Source organism: Rhinatrema bivittatum, chromosome 1, assembly GCF_901001135.1.
Source record: "Rhinatrema bivittatum chromosome 1, aRhiBiv1.1, whole genome shotgun sequence".
Taxonomy (NCBI): domain Eukaryota; kingdom Metazoa; phylum Chordata; class Amphibia; order Gymnophiona; family Rhinatrematidae; genus Rhinatrema; species Rhinatrema bivittatum.
Window position 1 is genome coordinate 789,179,243 of NC_042615.1, and position 22,903 is coordinate 789,202,145.

General features: G+C 45.4%; 1 protein-coding gene across 4 annotated transcripts in view; it reads right to left on the reverse strand.

Annotated features, from left to right (window-relative positions):
• Positions 1 to 22,903, reverse strand: part of C1H18orf25 (chromosome 1 C18orf25 homolog) — a 169,503-nt gene that overhangs the window by 138,904 nt on the left and 7,696 nt on the right. For all 4 annotated transcript variants that reach the window (XM_029580709.1, XM_029580684.1, XM_029580692.1 and 1 more), the window contains one exon: positions 974 to 1,795. In XM_029580709.1, the coding sequence (XP_029436569.1) occupies positions 974 to 1,697 (724 nt within the window). In that variant the 5' untranslated portion in view covers positions 1,698 to 1,795. The remainder of the gene's footprint in view (positions 1 to 973; positions 1,796 to 22,903) is intronic.

The window sequence follows — 22,903 nt, forward strand, 5'->3', positions numbered from 1 at the left end:
TCTGAGGGATTGCAGAAATCACCTCAGGAATCTCAACTGGGGGAGGGACCCGTAGGTATCACTGCAGGAGAGCAGGGCTTGTCTGTAGAGGTAAGTTTTCTTCTTTGTTTTGGATTTCTTTGGTTAGAATACTCTAATGCTGTGCAAGCGTGTATAGAGTCCCGAACTGCTATGGAGACGGAAAATACTGAGGAACAGGGGCTGACGTCAGATTGAAATCTGATCCATCTCCAACTGCTATCAGGAGCACACTATACCCATTGGTCCTGAGTCCATCTGCTACACGCTAGGAAAAGGCACATTTTGGGCCCAAGATCACAGAACCATGGCTCAATTCAAGCTCCAGTACAATTCCTCCCTAACAGACAGTAGCTGCAGCTCTTTAGACAGACCTGTCTGCAGCACGGGAAATACTGGGCTGCCCACCCGCAGAATAAAGGGATGCAGCATGATAATTCAACTTGTGCACAGTAGCAGTCCAAAACAGACTGAAGGAAGAGGAGCAACAGAAGGATCTCTCCAGACAAACTATGTTAGTGTGCAGAGTCAGCAGGTGGCGCTATACAGTACAGACTAGCAGAGAACACAAAAGATCTTTTATGAACTAGCAATCAAATGACTGTGCGCTCCCTAACGGCATGCAATTAGGTACAGTTTACTAAATGCAGATAGAATTACACTACTCTTAGAGTTCTTCTATAAAAGTCATTTCTTAAGTGTATGGGGGGGAGGAAAGAAGAGGGGGAAGAGTATTACAATTCATTTAAAAAAAACAAAAAACGATTAATCATTTTTCTCCAAAGTATTTCTGATTACTTGTCCTTCTTTGTCGCAAAATATTTTAAGACTAACAGAAATATTTTAGGCTGCACTATAAAACCTCAACCTCCTCCATAAAACTATTGAACTGGTAATATTCTGTCAGCCTTACAACTGATTGATCTAACTGACATCTGTAAGAAATATTCTCTACCTGGTAGTTCTGCTGTGATTGTCTTGCTGCTCCCAGACACCTCTTCGTCGTCGTCCGATGAACTGGTGCTAGAGTCGCAGGTCAGGTCGCTATCACTGGTACTGCTGTCCTGCAGCAGGTTGTACTTCTTCTTCGATGCCGCCTCCCGCTTCTGCCTCAATAACCGAATCCGCTCTTTGTGCTTTTGACTCCGATGACCTTTCACCTTGGCAACTCTACCATTCTGCTTGTCACTGGACTGTCTGTTCTTCTTAGCAGCCATGGTTGATGTTTCGCTTTCAGATCTGGACCTTCGGGATTTTCGCCCAACAGCAGCTCCCGGCACTCCAGAAGGGTCCCCTTTGATGTTAGCTTCTGTCTGACAGGGTTCATTTTCTTCGGCAGACGACAATGTGTCAGAATCGGCCAAGTGCCCACTGGAAGAAGGAGATAGCATACAATGGTTTGAAGAGTCACTCTCGTATACTTGGCCAGTGGCTGGCTTGTCACTTTCTGTTGAGGCTAGCTGGGACTCTGAGGAGTCTCTTCGAAGTTCCATCAGTAAGCAAGGCATTGAGGACAGCACTGTCGAATCTGCTGCAGCCTGCACGCCGTCTTTTTGTTCGTCCGTCTCCAGCTGGAGAGGCCTGTCTTCTACCTGAGCGCCCTCATTGTGTTCGGAGATTTTAAGAGGCGTTTCAGAGTCAAGGAGTTCTTCCACTTTCCCAACTGCCTCCATCTTCATTTCAGAGTTTCTGAGCCCTCCCTGGTTTCAGATCATAGGAGCGCAGACTCTAGGGTCGACTGGTGAATTAGATGAATGATGGAACAGTAAAGCACAACCTGCAGGAAACACAGAGCAAAATGAACACAACAAGGTAACAAAACACGGCAAAGAATTCATGTGATGAACAGGAGCTAAAATTTGGCAAGGTTCCAAATTGAAATCAGGTTACTCTGAACCTAAAAAAAGAAAAAATTGAAGTGCAAGGCTAGGAACTATGCAGTCAAGAAAGATATATAAAATGTGTTCAAGCTCAAAATTAGAAGAGAGGATACCCCAGGTCTACATTAAAGAAAGGGTATTCGTAGTCCTAAAACTTGCATTTGAATATCTGTCTACTAATGTGCAAGTCAGCTCTTTTCTGATTTTCTAAGAATATTTCTACTTTGGGCTGGGTAATCAGTAGATACGTCCTTGCACCTTTAGGAAAAAAAAATTAATTAGTTACATAACTTTTAGACCACATAAAAATATTTGTCCATCATGTAATCTCTTATTTCTTATTCCCCTTTAACACAGTGATCAAAGCAATTTACAGTTTAAAAAAAAAGTCAGTAATATAACATTTAGAACAAAATATAACTAACAGTCCTGAGATACCAAAACACAGGGCCACACTCAGTCTCCACATAAACAGAAAAATACATAGAGGGCATACATTTATAACCGCCTCCGTACGAAAATCAGCAAATCTGCGCATCGGTTACACAGAATTCTCAAAGCACACTTACGCACGTAGGTTCATTCTGAAAATTCTCTCAACTACAACTTCTAAGTGGTGCACAGGAAATTTGAGTAAAATTTATCCACCTACTTTTAAAAAACCAAAAGTAGGTTCTTAAGTCCAAATTCTGTCCCCAAGAATGCCTTGGCTCAGTCTGGGTACATTTGCGCATATTCAAACACGTGCACGCGAGTTTACCTGCGTATCGGGCGGGCGATTTTTAGAATGAGCCATTCCTGCAGCATTTTTCCCCCCCCAGAAATGTCTTGGAAATATTACCCCCATCCATCACATGGCAATTAGTTACCACCCAACCCCCAACCATCCAATTCCATCAGAATTAAATCAATCCCCCCATATTGCCACCTGTCCGCAATACTCTGCCCAATCTAAAACCCCAAAAAGCAACCAACTGCCTCTGCCTTCCTCCATATCCAACCCAAACATCGCAGCTAAGTTACCTCATACGCCCTGAAGTTCAGCAGCTCCTTGCCTATACTTCAACCATTTCTTTTGTGGATTATCACCTCTAGAACAGTAATTTGGTACTGTTCTAGATATATATATATCTTTTGTCACCCTATTCTTTTCTATCCATAAGCAGGCTGAATTAGCTGTGCTCAGTGGGGAGACATCTGTCCGCATGAGGCAGTGCTGTCTCTCAAAGCTTATAGAGCTAAAACTCTACTGGGTATGTTCTAAAATCTCCTCAGTCTCTTTTTGCCCGCACTTTGCACAGACAGCTGGAAACTTCAGTGAACCGCACAACAGCACTTTTCTTACCTGCGGGCACATTGTGTCCATCACTGATGGCCAATTACTGTTCTCTCTGCTTGGGGCCCAACCATGACCAGGCCAACAGTCGGGACCTGTGGCAGGATAATCACAAAGTGCAGAGAAAATATCATGCCTTCAAGTGGAGGGTGATGTGCTATGGGCTGCAGAGCAAACCTCATCAGCATTTATTTTATTTTTGTTATTTAAACGTTTTTATAAACGAAAGTATAGCAAGCTGCCTTCACTCCGGTTTACAGATACAACAACTTAGTACATTTTTTCATCAACTTCTCAATGATAGCATTGAGAAGTTCTGCCAGCAAATCCCCTCCAGATGCCAAACGGGAAGGTAGGACGCAGTCACACTCCTCCCCCGGGATATCCCAACGGCCCCAGAGCCAAAAGCACTGGCCAGCCCTCTTGAGTGTAGCTGATGGGCTGAGAACGTTGTCAAAATCCCACTTGGTGCACACTATGAAGCAAGACACTGCTGCGCCAAAAAAAAAACAGTGCCGACACACAGCACACCTCTCTTGGCGCATGATGCACGTACTCCAACAGTGAACAGTGCATATCCGCACACAACTCATACCTTACAACGCACCTAGCATGAAGGTCACAGTGCAGGAAGAAGTATTGCATTACCCAACAAGCAGGCACCGCACAGCTCCAAAGAGCATAAGAAACCACCCGCCTCTAAGCGGATGGTACCAGACTCTGCCAAGCCTTCAAGCCCCCAAGAAACCAAAGGGTTATGAAAAGTACAAACTTGCTGAACCCGATGTCCCTCATGGGTCCAATGTGAGGGTCATCAGCTCACAAGGCAAATAATACACACTCTTCTTGGGAGCTGCTGAAACAGACTGCTTCGGGGCACAGTCGATACATCTTCAATCCACAACTCTTCAGGCTCCTCCCAGATCAGCAGGCAACAGGTGTTCTCAGGTGTTACCACAAGAACACCCAAATAGGATGACCAACCTTCACTGCCATTCCAGTCTCAGAGGGGTCCCATTCTGCATACAGACAAGTGGCTGGCACCAGCACCTTTGCCTCAGAGCCACTTGCCAGCTTACGATATACTGCGATCAGCAATACCACTGGCCCAGACTTCCTCATTGAGTCTACTCCACCTATGAAACAACCATACAGCTTCCTAGAGGTGGCCCATCTCTTTTTGGCATCTAGCCTATGGTAGCAGGGCTTCTGTCTCCTAAATGCTGGACCGAGTTTGCTCCATTCCTGTGGCCCAGTCCTCCTCAGGAGAGCAGGAAAATCTAGATATTGGAGGAGGCGGCTCCACTACAGTCTACAGCCTGCAGATCCCAACAGGCTATAGACCAGATCACAGACATAGTGAAGAAATTCTCTTCTCTCTTCCCACACATTGAACAGCCATCTTTCCCTTTGGTGTAACCTATTTTATCAACAATGGAAGTAGTATTGCCAGGAGCACTGCCACTGCCTCCCTTCTCTTCCTTGAAGGATAGCAGATCACCCTTGCAGGAGGAGTATCCACCTTTATTGGTACCATCCAGGAAACTCACCAGCTCAATCATCATGGTCTGAGAGTCCTACATTTTCTTCACCAGCAAGTCCACAAGCAGCTCCAGAGGAACTACCTTATCATTCCTCACCACTGGAAGATCTCACCTACTCCTGGTTTGTTGAGAAGATGGGCACCATCTGCAAGATGGAAGTTCAAAAAGATCCAGATCCCGGGTCAGAGGTGATGGGAATCCTGAAAATATTGGACATGCCGGTGGATCCAGCCAAGCTCCCATCTCACACAGTCCTTGATAAAGAATTAATGAAGATGTGGGAATTTCCATTTTAAAGCACTGTGGCGGCACACAAGATAGAACAAAATTTGAAACCATATATCCAATTGGACACGAGTCAAACAAACCACTCCATAATCATTCCACTACTTGGAAGGGGGCCTCCGCCACCTACTTCGTTCAGACTATGAGGCCTTTGACACCACAGCAAGACCAGTGGCCGCATCAATAGGGGCGAGATGTATAGCTTGGGTCAGAACAAGCGCCATCAGAGAGGACACCCACGAAAAACGTACAGAAAGCCCAATGTCACTGTGTCCAAGAATCCCAAAAAGGCTTTGGCTTTGCAGACTTGTATACCAGACTTGGCACACTTGCGTTACCCGTCATGTATTTCACCATGAGCTGAAGTTTCTATGCTGCAGTAACTGTGTTTGAGAATAATGGGGCCATTCCCACCTCCTGGAAGTGAGCCTTCAGGGCAGAGGTCTCCAAACGTCTTAGGAGAAGAACATGCAACATCTGAAATCACCGAGGGCAGGATGAACATTTTAAAAACCTCTCCTCCCACTCATGACTTCTTTATGGCTTCAGCACAACTCTCTTGGCCTTTCACCAAGCCTGCCTTCTTGCACCTCTACCATCTCCTTTGTTTTTAGGAAGGGAATGGTGGGGAGAAGGGCGTGAGGGGAAAGAAAGAGGAAAACATGGCAGGCCAAAGGGCTCTCAAATTTTCAAAAGCTTTAGTCGCCAGCAAAAATGTTCTAGTTGCCAGCTAAAGTAGGGCATCCAAAATATCTTGCTGAATTTTTAGAGCAGGACTAGTCAGTTATTATACAAGTTCAGAAAATAAAATAGGTTAAGACTGCAAAATGTTACATGTTCTTAAAGGAAAAATCCATAAACTACTATTATTACGCAACAGTAGCTTGAGATTTAACGTTTGGGTACTTGCCAGGAACTTGTAGCCCGGACTGGTCACTGTTAGAAACAGGATGCTGGGCTTGATAGACCCTTGGTCTGACCCTGTATGGCAATTCTTATGTTCATGTTCCAAAAACTACTGAAAATAAATTTTTCTACCTTTTTCCTTTTTCGGTTCTTCTTCTCCATTCCAAAGTCATTTCTTCCAGCCTCAATTACTCCCCATCCCTGGCTTCAATCATCCTGCCTCAAGTCTCCTACATTACCTCACCATCCCCCTTCAATGCTCCACCCACCCTGGACCCAATCATCCTACCTCAGTATCACTCTCCCACTCAGACTCAATCATTCATCCTCGGCATCCTTTCCCTGCTCCCCAACCTCAATCCCCTCAGTGCCTCTTCTCACCCCCAGTCTCAATTACTCCTCTTAGTGCTCTGCCCACCTTCAATCATACTCCTATCAGAGAAAACTGCTCTGTTCACTGGACCCTTGTCCTATTAAAACCATTAAGATGGACATGGGAGCCTGGATTAGTACCACTGTTCATCTGTCTGAGTGAAAGCAGGCTGCTTCCCACAGTAAACAAAGCGGCAATCCGTCCTTTTTTTTTTTTTTTTTTAAATCTTGCCTGCATAAAGACTTGAATCATTTTTATCCTATATTAAATATTCCACTGAGAGGGTTTTCACCCATCAAACATCAAACTATTTGGAAATGTTTCAGTTTTTGGACAACGGCAGTCTGGATCCCAAGTTAGCCATTTATTTATTTATTTATTTATTTAATAACTTTTCTATACCGGCATTAGTAGGAGACATCATGCCGGTTCACATGACAACAATAGAATGGAAAATACATTATAACAGGGCGGTGGGTGGGGAATATAACAACAACAGAGAAGGCAAGAAGATATAGGTCTGAGCAACTGGTTAACAGAAGCTAGGTAATACAATTCAACAGGTTATAAATTAGAGATGTACTGAATGGGAAGCAGCACCAGTGGAGTATTTACAAAGGATCCGGGACGATCTGGGGGCGAGCATTTGGGGCAGAGGTAGGGAGGGGAGAGGGGCTTAGTCTGGGAAGGCTTGCTGGAACAGCCATGTTTTTAGTTTCTTTTTAAATTTAATTGGGCAGGATTCTAGACGAAGCATCGTGGGCATGGAGTTCCAGTGTGTGGGGCCTGCAATAGCAATAGCATATAGCAATAGCCATAGCACGGAGTCAGTGTCATTATAGATCTGTCATTCATAGATTCTCTAAAAGAGCCTCTCTGCATCTTTTGGTACCATAGATACGCAGATCCTGTTAAGCAGACTGAAGCAGATAGACCTAGCCAGGACTACAACAAGCAGATATGATTCTTTTATCTTGGAGAGATCTTGGCAAGAGGTCTTGGAAGACTGTAGTTTGGTCTTTGACCCTCTAAACTGTGGGGTATCTCTCAAGGATCATCCTTATCCTCAATGCTTTTCAATGTCTACCCCTTAAACCCTTTGTCGACCTGATCAGTAGCCTCAGCTACTACTTTCATAGATATGCTAAATATCATCCAGCTGCTGGTTCCACTAGATGATTGTTCTGCCGCTATTAATAATCTTAGCACCAGCTTTCAGTTAATTAGATCCTGGATACCTAAAAATAAGTTATAGAAATGTTGAATATTGGGTAAGGAGTTATGGCTTAGCATCACATCCTCTAATAACGTAGATGTTAGGCAGCAATATTCTCTGCCTGTTAGAAAAGGTGCACAATTTAGAGTTATTTTTGACCAAAATCCATGGAAGAACACATTACCAATATTACTAAGTCTCTGTTTTTTCACTTGCGCAGCTTAACGGCAAGTCACCATTAGTTTACAGATGCTTACTTTACTAAACTGGTGCATGCTTTTATCATTTTGAAGATTATACAGCCTATATAAATCAGCCTTCAACTAAAGCAACAACCAAACAGCAAGGTGTCCAGAACACTACAGCAAGGACTTCTCTCTAGAACTGGTTGAAGGAATACTAGTCTCCCCCGTTTTTAACTTCGTGCATTAGCTTCCAGTAGCGTTTAGAACCAGTGTGCTCACTCTCACTATCCCGGCGGAAGTCCCACCACCCCCACATCGACTCGCCGTCAATGGATATTCTCAGCAATCGCTGGTCCCAGGTGTTCCGTCAAAGCCCTGCGAAGCTGGATAGGGGTAGGTCAGCAGGCTGTAGTTTGGGGGACAGGGGAGAGGTAGAGTGTCTCATACAAATCTTGCTCATAATGAAGGAAAAAAAAAAAAGAAAGACTGCGTGCAAATAATTACGATGCTGAAATACCAATCTGCAGCACAACACAGACTTAAGAGATGTGACAAATAGGGGGTGAGAAGCAAGGAAAAAAGGGCAATGGAAAGCAACAGAAAAACTGAAACAAAAGTTAAAAAGAAAGAAGAATCAACCAGATGTAAAATGATTTTCAATAAGCAGGTAACTTTAGGGACTTTTCAAAGAGAAACAAACACTTAGGGAGTCCAAAACTCTGCATGTACTTTGCTTCTCCTCTAACTGTGGATGGCGTCATCTGTATTTGAAAATGCAACGGGTGTGCATGATTTACTGAACCCCTATCGCCCTGACTTAAACATGCAACCAGAAATTCCTACTTTGCACACAGATAAAAAACGTACAGGTCGTGAAACCCACATGTCCTTTATAAAACATTAAGCGGGGGTAAATTCCGAGTTGGTCATCTCCACTCGCACAACTCCCAAACCTATGCAAGTAAGGCCTAAGAAAAGAAAAACTAATGGTATCACGGCAATTGTTTGAAATTGGGAATGAGGTGCGCATAGCGCCAAAGGCATGATGGTGCACACGAACAGATTAAAGGCCACACAGTACGCATGTCTCACGAAGGTAAGTAACGAACACTGTGAGAAAAGAAGGAAGAGAATAAAGGGCTCATCCCCCACCCATTCTGGTACACAGCAGAACACAATGTTATGCAAATGCGGGATGCGGCTAGACTGCGGGCTTCTTTCTACTATTTAACCTTCCCAGAAGACAAAACGACTTGGAGGGTTTGTAAACACAGAGTAGGTGAGGTAAAGGGACGTGACTAATGTGATGAGGGCTCTCAAAGATAACCCTGAGTGGCGGGGCAGAGCCGAAAAAGGGCAGGCAGTAAGTAGTCGGCATATAAAAATGTTCATATTCAAAGCTACGTTTGCCCTCCAAGGCTTCAGAGCAACTTTCGAGTATTTCAACAGGATCCAAAGGGTAAAACATTTCTTATCTGTGGTCCCAAACCAGATACCACAAAAAGTCCTTATCCAAGTCGGCTCCAGCTCTGTGTGGCTGGTACAGGCCGTGTTCCTGCTCTCACCTCCCTCTCTGCCAGCTGCCACCACCACCACCAGACAAAAGTATTAAAGCATTCTCTCTCACTTTATGTCTATGGAGAAAGTGTTTAATACCTATGGTCCCCAGAATAATTAAGATACGGAAGAGGACACTTGGCATTTCTCAATCTAGGTTCAGAGCTCTTTCCTTTAAAACTATACAATGCACAGAGTACCATTAACTCTACCAAGGGGTGAGGCTTCATTATGCTTTTACCGCTGTTTAGTACTTGTACCACATAACCACAGGCCCTGGTTCCCCCCAGTTTGGTGGCCATTGCAATTACTGCCTAATTTCCTGTTTCCCGTGGAGTCCAAATTTGGGGGTGGGGGGGAATGGTGTGAAGAGAAAAAGACCGAATGAGTCTATGATAGTGACAGGATACTTGGAGGGAGGGTCAGGAGACGTGGCAAAGAGGAGGGAGGGAGAAGACACCTGAGGAAAAAAAAAAAAGTAATGGAACTGAGGAGACATGAAGGGAAGGAGGAAAGAGGGACCCAGGAAAGGAAGACAATAGGTAGGTTGAGGGGAAAGGACAGACATAATGGGAGAAAACCTTTTCAGGAGGATCAATAGGTGGGAGACAGGCGGCAAAAGGAGAGAGAGAAAAATTAAAGAACATAAAAGCTATGCGCTTTATTGGACACACTAACCTGTTTTGCATCGGGGGTTATGGATGCACATCCAAAACATGTGTCCAATCGCAAGCTGAGCCGTGCGCTGCAGCCAGCACACGGTATTGCATCGGCCTGAATATGCTCCGTCAGCAAAATCCTGTCTCCAGGCTTCCACACGTATACAGGCTCTGAACTCTTAGGCTCCCACTCCCACACACATGGCTGCTTCGTCAGCCACCGCCAGACCCCCTTCTTCAGCTGCTGTGGGGATAGGGTCTGCGGCAGCCCTCTCCTTCTTTGGCTGCCGTGGGATGGGAACCGCAGCGGCCATGCTCCAGGCCTCTTCTTACGGTGTCAGTCAGCAGTGACTGGGTGGGCCTGAGTCCAAACCCAACCGTGGCTACGCCACTTCCAAGGACTGGGAACAGGTCAAGACAGGAAACAGAGGGGAGGACTAAATGGTCCGTTTTCTCAGTGGAGGACGGTAAATAATAGGGATGTGAATCATTTTTATAACGAATTGAAATATCGTACAATATTTCTTAATTCGTTATATATCAGTTAAAACAAGAAACGAACACTTTTCCCCCGAATTTTCGTGAAAATAGTTTTTCGGCTTAGTGCGCACTAATAAACGGGTTTTTGTTAGCACGCGCTAACAAAAACCTGTTTATTTTTGTTATTCCCGTTAGTGCACACTAAGCTGAAAAATGATTTTTTTTTTTTTTTTTTTTAACTAAAATACCGATCCATGGGAAAAATAGATTTTCCCATGGCCACACAAACCTGAAAGTGCAAATGATCAAGCACCCGATGCACATCCCTAGTAAATAGTGGAGTGCCCCAGGGATCTGGAACCAGTGCTTTATTTCTAAAACAAATGTTATGTAGTGCTCTCTCGAGTTGGGCAATGAGAGAGAGGTGCAATATAGCATCAATGTAGTTTATAGAGAAGCTCAAAGTATCTATACGCTGTTCATTAGTTAATAAAATAAAAATAATCTTTTTCAGTTTAGTTTGACTTTAAAATTTAAATCAGTTACGAACCAGACAACCTGAGCAGTTTTCACTAGTTAAAACATAAAACCTAATCTAATTTATACACCGTAACTTCTGCAGCTAAAGTTTCAAACTCTTTCCCCAAGAATCTACCCCTCAGTCGCCACAGCACATCGGGGGCTCTTGCGTCACAGAACAGCAATGGACCAGGCAAATAACACTTCTGGAAAGGTTACTGCAATTGAACGCCACCACGGAGGGATGTCACAGGCAGAGCGAGGACCTGCCAGCCTGGATTCTGCCCAAAACACCTGTCACCTGAGGCATACACCTGCAGCAAGGCTGACAAATAGTGCTAGAGCCTTCTCCTATCACTGGCACAGAAAGCCAGAGTTAATTACACACAGTGGCACTCGGCTATCAACATGGTGAGGGCTGCCAAGGCCCGAGCAAGCACCTGCAGGAGTGCACAGCATCAAGGCCTGCAACACTGAAAACCAAAACCTTTCAACAAGCAGCAAGGGAGGAAAGAAAAAGGGCAGAAAGTTACTTATTGACTTAATGAGTTATTTTAAGAACCACCCCCACCACAGGCCATTTTCCGGAACCGACCACCTATAAAGGCCCGGTACCCCAAACATGGCATTACTCTGACAGAAAATGCCTTTTCCACTGGCACAAAATTACTTTCTCCCCATTTTTGAAGGAAGTTTTCAGAAAGAAACCAAAAAGCTGAAGGATTCTAAATAAAGCAAGATAATCACCAAAAAAAAGACAGAACTTGATAAACAGTTAATAAATTAAGAATCACAATTTCTGGCTCCAACGTTTACCACCAACCGAAAACATTCTTGAAAGCTTCCCCTCCAGATTGCTCCCATCAGTAGAAATCAGAACAAACCAGGGGAGCTGCCGCGGCGGTAGCTCGCCTTCCAGAAACCCCCAGGCATAAGATGCTAGGACTGCAGCACAAAGAGGAAACCCAGAGGCGGCGATCTCCGATCACAAAACAGGGCCCGTGTTTTCTTCCAACAAAGCATGGGTACATAATCTAAATCTAAAGCGACCTAGGAACAAGACCCCCCAGGAGAGAGCAACAACAGTCAAGAAAATGCTGCTTTCAAAACACCCCAAGGCATTGAAAAAAAAAAGTTCATGTCCAAAGCAGACTGTTAATCCCCAACGACGTGCAATTTTCGCTAAGCGTGCACACCAGGGCTGCTAAACAGGAGGCATTCCTTTGATTCTATGAGCAGGCCATGGGGTCTAACAGCCTCCCAAGGCAGGCAGCGGAGACAAATATGGGAGCAGAGGTGCCTTGGCCCTGCCAGAGTACTCAAGGGGCCTTGTGGGCACAGCCTTCAGTTTCCTACGGCTCCGGGCCAGACTCTGTGGCTCAAATTGCATACATCTGACTTGCTTTATACATTTTATATTCAATCTTATGAAATGTTGCATAATAAAAACAGAACTGATTTCCAGCCTTGCTGGCGGGCCCTGTGCAGTTTATTTTGTTCTTTTGGGGGTGGGTTCTCAGGTGATCGTGGATGGAAGGAAGGAATATCAGGGGCATCCCTTCCCCAGCTCTAGTCCTTCTGCCTCTTGCATTTCCAGAGAATCGCGTGGCAACTCAGCAGCCTAGCTCTTTTACCAATCCCCCAACACTGCGGGGCTGCATCACATAGCAGGTACGTATAATGGCATTTAAAAGGATCAATCAGAAAGATTTCTGCCACAAAACCATGAGCATTAAAAGGGGTCAAGGATACCAGCAGATGACCTGCTGAACTTTGCTGTTATTTGGCTACTTAACAACAAAAATGTTGACAGTTTAATGACATCACTGAAGATAGGAAAACCCACAAGTCTGAAAGTATCTGTGATGTCTGGGAATACCCTAACTGGTCTTAATTGCTGGCGCTTGAAGATATGTGGCACGGTCAATAATGTTAATGCACAGACTGAGGTTAAGACTTATCCTAGTAAACAGGATTCACTGTGGACAGGTCAGGTATGGGAAATCCTGGCAAAGAAAGCGTCATCACAAAATGACTGCATCTTCCACTGGCTGCTGCGCTACATGGAGGAGCCATTTCTCTTCCCATGCCAAAACGCAACCAAATACCACCAATCGCAGCCTTCACTAGCCACCAGCTACCTAAAAAAAAAAAACAGCCTGAAGAGGAGAATGTCAAACCAACCAACCTCTAGGGCAGTCAACACCAATACAGACCACGTGCCCCCAGTACAACTCCTATATATCAAGGGCGGCACTGTCTTGGCCAACTCATCTTTAAACCGAAAGATCTCAGAACAGGATCTGGCCCCGGCTGAGTTCTATCTGGTTTCTCAGAAGCTAGTGAATTTGGCTACTGCTCACAACTGCACTACTGAGTTACAATTCCCAGGCCACAAGTTCACTCCAAACCCTGGGCTGCCATCTCTTTTCCACAACTCAGTAGGGAAGCAGAACAAAGAGCTCTCTTAGGATCTCAGATCTCCCAGACTGCATTCGCTACTAGAGCAAATCAGTGTTTAACTCGGAACATTAGCAGATTTCGAGTCCAGCTATTTCACGAACGTCAACCCTTCTCTGAGCAGAAGGAAACCTAAAAGCTAGGCAGCCATATGGCTGCTTCTTTACAACAGAGGAAATGAGAGCACTTTGTTTTAACGGGAAGATAGCTTCTTCTGACTCTTGAGCTTCTAAACCCAGGCTGCATTTATCCAACCAACTCTTTGCTATATTGAAGGCCTAAGCGTGGGGTAGAAAACACAAGGTGTCATTAACTTTTTTTTCTGATTTTGTCCCACATTCCTATCTCACTGCAGACCCGATGCTGAGGCAGCTCTAAGGGATCTCCCTCAAGAGTAAAGTGTGTCCATTGACTAAATCTCAATATACATCTCAGATTCTCTTCCTCCCAGTAAGGTCATGAACATGGCCTCTACAGTATTTTTATCCCCAGTTGACGTGAAGAGCAGGAGGAAGGATGAGAAACCAAAATCAGTTTTTTTTTTTTTTTACTGCTGGCCATGTGGTGTCCCCAAAGCACTAGTAAAGATGACCATGTGCTTTCTGCCTTATTTGGGATTTGTCTCTGAAACCTAATGATAAATAACCCCATGAAGGTATTTTGATGCTAAACAATTCTAATATTTTTCATTCAACCTCAAGTTGAAACAAAGAGGCATACATTTTATCACCTTCAAAAGAAGGAAATGTATCATTTTGCCAGCAGAATTAGTTTATGGCTAAGACACAATCAATTCAGAAGTAAAACTGGACTAGTTTTTAGAGCAAGAAGATCTTGATGGGTTTAATGATAGTTTCATGCCAGGGAGCAGTGCTTCTGTTCAATGTCGTACAGCTTACAGGTGCAGTGTTTTTTTTCACCATCCCATGAATTTCCATGGTGCAAGAGTCATTAGGCTGTCCCATTTGGACTCTGTGGACTAAGCTTCTTTCGGCTTAACCAACTCTGTCATTGTGCAAGAGGGCTGCTTGTGGAACTGGGGAACAGCCACTGTATGCATAAGCAGAGGGCAATCTTCATGGTGAACTGATCTTCGAGCATCAGCATCCCCTCCAAAACAGGGGAACTGCTTCATTTGCTAGTTGGTAAACATCTGCAGATCCCAATAACTCTCACCAGAGTGGTACCTAAGACGACAGCTAGGCATGCCTGCATTAATCAACGACTGATCAGAAGAAGCAATACCCACATGAGCATCGCTTGTGTGGCACTCAGACACCACTGCATGAATAAGATTTACCTTGGAATCAAGCAGGGCTAATCAGGGGGGCCATCTGGCCCAGGCCTCAAAATTTAGAAATGTGTTCATTTTGAATGTCAGCATTTTTATTTTTTTTTTAAATTTCTGTGATGGCCAGGGGCCTCTAAAGGCTGGAAGCAGCCCAGGTCTCAGAGGGCATGGAACCAAGCGAGAGGCACAGGCCACAAAAGTTCCATAACCTTTACTGAAAATCAAACCATGAAACTTTTCTTGTTAGCCATTTAGGTATTTGGAGAGTGGATTTTCCGAGAAGGAAATGTCAAAACATGTTTTGCAGATTTCAATGTAAACACCTGAAATAAAGTCTCATGAAGAGACAAGTCACTTCCTGGAAGCCTAATGAATACAAATGACTCCTATGGAACAAACCATCTTTGACATTGAGGAATGGTATGGGAAAAGGGACATCAGAAACACACCTAAGAGGTGTATTCAGTAAAACACGCACAGTAATGCCTGCTGTTAGTAACTAGGCCTCAGTGAGATTAACGAGCCAACAGCTAAACGTGAGCTAATGCATGTTAATATACAGCGGGGTTTTTTTTTTAGTAAATATGGCCCATAATAGCAGGTAAGCTAGGTAAGGGAAATACACTTTTACCTCACGAACAGGTTGTTAAAATTAAATGTTTCGGTTTGAGTATAGTTCTAGGGAGCAGTTGACTTGCTGATATAGCAAGGCAAAACCATCACAGATCTTAAAAAAAGAGAGCCTATCATACTGGTACAGACAGTGACTATGTACCCCTTCAATGGCCATCTCTCAAACAAGCAAGCTGGTCAGCCTCCACAATACTCTGAAAAACCAGGCAAGTAAAATAAGGACGAACATTTTGAAGACCTGATTTCTCTTCAAAAACCACACACACACATCACTGATCTTTTCCACTGGGGTAAACACCAGTTAGAATGTCTTTGGTGGTTTTGATTGAACAGTGACCGTAAGGGTTATTAATTAACACTGGAAGCAGAGGTCGCTATCAGCAGTCAGGCATCCCCTGCAATCAAGTACTCCCAGCATGCAGAGACACGGGTACTACTTCCTCCCCAGGGGTTGACATGCTCAGCTGAACAGCATCGGCCTATAAACCACTGGGAAACCCAAAACCATAAGCAGGGCAAAGGGCAGGAAAAACAAATACCAAACACGACCATTTCAGGAGGCCTTTACTGGCTTTAAGCAAAAAAAAAAAAAAAAAAGTGTTAATTCAGGGAGCAATATCAACCTGGAAGCCATCGACATCTAGTAAACCACACTTCTACCAGGAAAAATGTGTGAATTTGCTAAATTAAATATACAAGGATAAGATGAGTCATCTACAAACTGAATTAAAATACATACTTAGAAAAACAGAGAAAGAATGAGAAAGGAAAGAGGGACTGAAGAAAAACATTAGCTATATTTCATTTTTTTTTTAAACAAAGATTTTCAAACTTCCAACACAACTGCAAAGGCCCTGGGGATTTTTTTTTTTTTTAAACCTGCTGACTTTGCGCTAATTTTCAAGTCTGGGAGAACATGGACCCTGGAGCTGAAGACCCATGAGGTCTAAAGGTCATCTCCTTAGGCACTGAGGAGCAGGAACAAGGGCTGACAGTGCTCTAGGTCTGCCAGCTCCAGCAGTCCAGCTCCCCAACCAAGAGACCCGCTGCTCCAGACTGCTCCAAGAACCTCTGATCTTGGAGCAGTCCTTCAGTTCCAGACTAGAGATGCCTGGGAGCTGAAGGGCTCTCTCTTGGCTGGGGAGCCAAACCAGATTTGGAGCTAAACTAATCCATTTTTTGGTACTTCAAAGTGGATTAGACTTGACTCGGTGCAGGTGGTACTGAAACAGCCTCCTAGCACCAAATTTACAGCTATATGCACCAAGAGGCATTCATGACTGACACATCAACTTCGGTATGCTCGATTCACTAAGCGAACTCCTCCCTCAGTCTTCCTGTCCAATTCCACCTTAAAAAAAAAAAAAAAAGTGCTGCTGATGGTACTAGGGTTGGTCTAGTAGGAGAACCAACATCCTTCACAGATCTTTGGAGGTCAATGGAAAAGGTCACCGACTGGACCTGGGGAGACCAACGCAGTAATGCGAAGTATGAGAGGCTGAACTCATCTCCAGGCATGGTTGCTTTGGATGCTGTGGAGTTCCTTCAATTCAATACTTTCAAGAGAGTTACACTAATGCCTTGAAGCCTCCGCTCAGTGCTGGCCCTCAGGCTCGCCCCAGAGATCCAGAGCCCTTGTGACTGAAGTGCAAGGAGTCAGACTTTTCTCAGCTCCTAGGTCTCCGACTGCTGAAGAGACTGAGGGCCCCCCGCTGGCATGACCCCAGCACTACCACACAAGGCAGCTCTCTGGTTCTTGTGGAAGCTTTTGCACCAGCTTCATGGAGCTGTAATCTCTCTTGCTAAAGTTAAGTTTGCAGTCAGACCTTCCAGGCTCAAATTGCTTGGGGCAACATCAGTCGGCAGATATTGCAACCCAAGACATGGTTGCCTTGCCTCAAACATCTGTACAAAACCATACCATGGTCACCTGACGAGGAGAAATAAAGGGATTTTCTCTCTTTTGGCTAGATGATTTTTAGACGATTCATGAAAACAGTGGGGCCACCAAGATGCTCACATCATGAGAAGTATCTGGCAAACAAAAACAGAGGCGCAGTGGGGCCATGGCAGTACAGGAACTCCTGTCCATATGGAATAAAAGGTCTTTATGCCTTTGGAGCTGATGTCCATTCAGCAGCAAACGCAGTCACATCACCCATTTATGTGACTAGGTAAGCTTGCTCGTCTTCAAAGCAATGCTTCTTTTAGCCCTGGGAGAATGCTGCAGAATTCCCTTCCTGCGCAGCATTTGGCAGGCCCCAGTGTGCCACGAACGGAGGTCGTCCCACTCGGGCTGAAGATGAAGCAGTCCCCGGTAAGAGTGAGTCTGTGTGTGTGTAAGACTGCAAGCCTGGAGGGTGAGAGAGAGCATGCGTGAAGGTGCCAGAGAGAGGGAGCCTATATGAGGAGATTGTGAAAAAGGGATTTTGTGTATGTGAGGGCGCTTCTTTGTTTGTTAGAGAGGGAGTCTTGAGTGAGGATGTGTGAGAGTGAGAGTGCTAGTGTACAGGGGTATGCGAGAGCAAGACATAGGTAGCCTGTGTGAGGGTGTATGCATGAGAAAAGGGAGCCTGTATGAGGAGATGAGAGAAAGAAAGAGAAAGAATGTGCGGGGCAGTATGGAGGAAGGGGGTCAAACTATGGGAGTGGAAGGGGTTGAGCCTAGAAGGGGAGGGAAGAGATAGTGGCAGGTGGAAGAGTTGGTGCCTAAGAGGGCAAAGTGAAAAGACTGGCCAGGGGAAGAGGGAGAGCGAGTGGAAGGGACACTTCAGTGAGCTCTCAGGGACATTCTGCTCAAAATATGTAGAACTCTTCATCTTTAAGAAATAATGTTTTCTGTATTACATTTTAAATGAATTATTTATTTTATTTAACATATTTCTATACCGGTCTTACTTAAAGACTGTATTATTCTGACCAAAATTCAGTATGCAGAGTTAAGTTTTTGTGTGCAGAATTCCCCCAGGAGGCCTGGGATAGTCTACCAGCAGCCAAAACTGTGGCAGAATTTAAGGAAGCTTGGGACAGATACAGAGTGGGGGGGGGGGGGGGGGGGGGGGAGGTCAGGTAGAGTAATGGGAAGACCTGTATCTTAGAGGGGGCAGGAGTACAGAACACACATCCGCAACAGGACATACATTCCAAGGGAAAACTAAAATAGTAACAAAATTAAGCATTGAACCAGAACAAAAATCAGCATACATCCAAGACAACCATACCCAAAGGGAAGAATGGAATGGCAGGACGGCTGTATCAAGCTTCACCAGCAGTGCTTGTTATGGTCATTGCCTCGCCTGGGCATACAATCCCCAGCCTATAGTGAAGGGGAGAAGGCAAGTCTGTATGGCTAACCGCTGGGGGATCTGCTCAGTGTAGAGGGGGATATTCCTGCCCGCCTGCTTCGCTTAAGCAGGCAGAACAAGGGGGCCACATGGTCCGGATCTGCCAACATCCGCTATGCTACTGAACTGCCTAAAAATTGTTAAATCCTGCATTTCTCTCTCTCTCTTGATACCCAGGAGATAAATCCATCAGCAGAATCTGATACTCTGCCTAAGACCAGCAGATGTGCTCATCAGGATACAGCAAAGAGACAACTTCAGACGTGTTTAGGCAGAAGAGGCACATTTAACAACAAAATGGACAAGCAGAAAACAAAATGAAAGACACTCGAAGTACAAACGGTAGGCGCGTTTACTAATAACATGAAATGAACAGAACGCACAGATGCTAAGCGTTACCTGTGCAAGTGATAGAAAGCAAAGCTGCCTACCTGTATCATGCCGCCGGCCCAAGCAAGTGGGTTTCCAGATTTCTGACTGTGCCCTACTGGGCTCGTGCAGGGTGGCATTAAACCACAAGTCCACACGGGGGGCCCCCGGAAATCTATTTTGCAGCTAACTCCAAGGGGAGGCGGGCAGGTACCATGAGGAATGATAGCCTGCTGTCCTCGGAGAAAGGAGAACTGTTTACCTGCAACGTTTCTTCTCCGAGGACAAGCAGGCCGGCAGCTCTCACAAGTGGGGAGTCCCGAGCTGCAGACTGCCCTGAAGAAAAAGGGGCACAAGGAAAGCTGTTTGTTGGCAACAGGCCTTTTCTTTTTATATAGGAGAAGTCTGGGCCCCAGGTGGTAGAGAGTTGGGTTCCAGATCTCAAAGATTCCACAGTGCAACATTGCCTTCAGGAGCCCCTGTCTGAACAATAAAATGATGTAAACGCGTGGAGAGAACTCCACATCGCAGCTCTGAGACCAACTGCAAGTCGGCTATTGAGGCAGTCATGACTGACATCATGAACCTTGCCATCCCCCACCAGATCTAGGCCCGCCTGGGCCATCTCAACCAAGACCACTTTTGTAGATTAACCGATCTCCAAAAGCTTTTAGAGTGTACCAAGCTGACCTTAGCTCTAGGAAATCTATCGGATGAAGCTTTTCCTGAACAGATCACAGGCCTCCATACATGGGTTCCCCACTCTGTAGTCAGGACAGTGCCTCTGTTCAGACTGTAATTGTTACACCACCAGGACAGGGTGTCCTGAAGATCCCAAATGGCCTGCAGTCACTGTGATCTGAGAGTCCATTGAACTCTCCTCATAAGGATACATACCAAAGTAGTAACATGGACTGTTGATGTTATGAGGTCAAACAATCTCAACATGTCCCATGCTGACACCTGACTTACTTACATCCCCATCCACTGTGGAAATCAATGTGATAGTCCTCTGATGTGGAAGGAAGGCACTTGCCAGAGTCGTGTGTAGCAATGCTCCAATAAACCAGGGTGGGACTTAGGGATTATAAAATCAACTACCTCATTAAATCCAACACCCAGATGATTCTGCACACCGATTCTGTGGCACCTTCATGAGAACTGATCTGGACCAGCCAATTGTCCAGGTGGAGGGAACACGTGCACCCCTCATCTTGTGTAGATGAGCTGCCACCAGGACAAGACATTTGGTATAGACACATGGAGCTGATGCTAGGTCAAAAGACAGCCATGTGCTACTGGTGGTGAAAAACCCCTACCACAAAGCAAATATTTTCTGTAACCTGGGAGTGTAACATCCTTCAGATCAAGACAGCATAGCCAATCACCTTCTTGCAAAAAGGGAATTAAGATGCCCCAAGAAACCCTCATGAACTTTTCTCTTTTTAGGTATCTGTTTGAGTCCCTTAGGTAAAGGATGGGACAGAGCTCACTTGTTTTCTTTGGCATCAGGAAGTACATGACGGAGAATCCCTGTCCTCGTTTCCTTAGTGGAACCAGATCAACCACATTGATTTCTAAGAGGGAGGAGTGCTCCTGCTGAAGCACATCCTGACGTAGAGACTTCTCCCAAGTGGGGTCAATCTGCTGGAAATGCCAGTAGATGTAAATCAGTACCCTCTTTTTATAATGCTGAGGACCATTTACAATGGGCCAACCATGTACATAAAAGACTCCAAGGTCCTTCAGCAGAGTTCCTGGTATCCAGTTAAAACCCACCTCTGGTTTTGACTGGGGCACTGGCAGTGTGATGCCTCAGACGAGGGGCCTGTTGTGTACAGGGCTGGGGGGGGGGGCAGATTTTCTCTATTGGGAAAAAAGGTGTCATCTCAGGCCCCCAACTTGGGTACCCCTAGCAGAGGAGGGCGGGACTGGAAGGATTGTTGAGAGCTGTGAAAGCCTGGCACATGTAACGTGCTCTGCCTGCCACTAGGATCTCTCTCCTGCAGATCAGCTGTTTGACCTGCACAGTGCTCTGCAACTATGGCACACCATGCAGCCGAACAGCTGATTCTTTGAACCACACATGAGAGAGGGCCCAATGGCAGAGGAAGCCAGTTAAGAGTATTGGACCCCTGGTGGCACTCTATCAGCTAGAAATGGGCCGGGGGGGGGGGGGGGGTGTGTGAAGAAAATAGGAAAGGGTGAATTCTGCAGATCTGTGACAGCAGTGGTAGAGCAGAAAGGAAGGAGGGGCGAGCACAAACCATTTTTTTTTTTTTTGGGTTACAGAGCACTTGTTCCCTCTCTGCCCCCATGGTGACATCTATGTGAGCAGCACAGCCGCATCCAGATCAGTGCTTCCCAACCAGCGTGATCCGGTGAACCGTGGAAAAGTAAGCCCTGCCTGATGCTTAGATCCAGCCCAGCTCTTGGGCTCTGCTATCACGATCTCACAGCAACAAGAGAAACCAGCAGTGGCTCTTGAACTTGTGGAAACTCCTTTCTGAAAAGGTGTATAATCAGGCATGCCTCTTCTTTCTAGCCACAGCAGGAGCCCTGGAGTATGGGAATTAATGGGCAGGGATAACCAGGCCCCACTTTGTGCAGCACACATTACATACAACACTTCCTCATCTTTTGAGTCCTTCCAGACTCTGTCCTATCCCTAGGCTGAGTGAGAAGGGGCGAGCATGCCCTGAACACTGGATATGACTCACATCGAAGGCTGGGATAGCAGCAGTAAAGCTGCTCTGGCAGCCGCATGCAGCAGCCAAAGTAACTAACTGAGTCAGCTGCCCACAACACACAGACTTCTCCTGCACTTATATTTAGAGGGAGCTGTTCCATCGTTATGGGCTCATGCACCCCTTTGATTTAAAATTTGGGCGAGAGACTGGTGGGGCTTTCTGGCCATATGACCCCTCTCCATGTCCACGCTACCTGCTTTGTGGAGGTCGGTGTGCCGCACAACATTTTTTATTTTTTTTTTTAACAACGTAGGTGTGCATGGGCTGTGAAAAGGTTGGGAAACGCTGACCTAGGCTGAGAAAGGGGTTCCCTTCACTATGTGGGCCCCAAGGCACTGCACCATCTGCCCCCCCCCCTCCTCACCCCTTGAAATACTGCTCCTGTAACCTGTGCCAATATTCATTTGGTATCTATCCAGGAAATAAGAGGCTATAGTACCAACAGAGGCAGAAAATACTGACACCTTGTGGTCACTGCTGGTACTGTAGCCAGAAGGACATCACAAGAATATTATAATAGACTAGAGTGAAAAAATTATTACTGATGCATCATTATTCAATCCCAGCAACTGACAAAGTTAAGTCATATTTCTGATGGATGCTGTCGATTAGGTACTTCCAGTTATGAGATTTTAAATTCACGATGTCTGGATTAACTGATCTGGAAACAGTGCTATCAGCAGAGCTATAAATAGGCCGGTGTGTCTCCAACTGCACGAGGCATTGCCAGCACTGGCATTGTGATGTACAAGGTCCATAAACCATTAATAGCTAGGACAACTCAGGGAAAGCTACCACTTATCCCTGGGAGTGAGCAGCAAAAATCAGATCTACTCTTCGGGATCTGCCAAGTGACCCAGATTGGCCGCTCTTGGAGACAGAATTCTGGGCTCGATGGACCTTTGATCTGAACCAGCATGGTATCTCTTAAGTCCAGAGAACTATCCTGTAGCTCCAGGATGTTTGACAAAATGAATTAAGATACAAAGTGGCCTAAATTCAATAAAGACTTTCTGTAGGCAGAAAAATGGGAAAAAGTCCATTTCTGAATAAGGCCCCAAATATATCACACATTAACCATCTGCCCTGAACAACGAG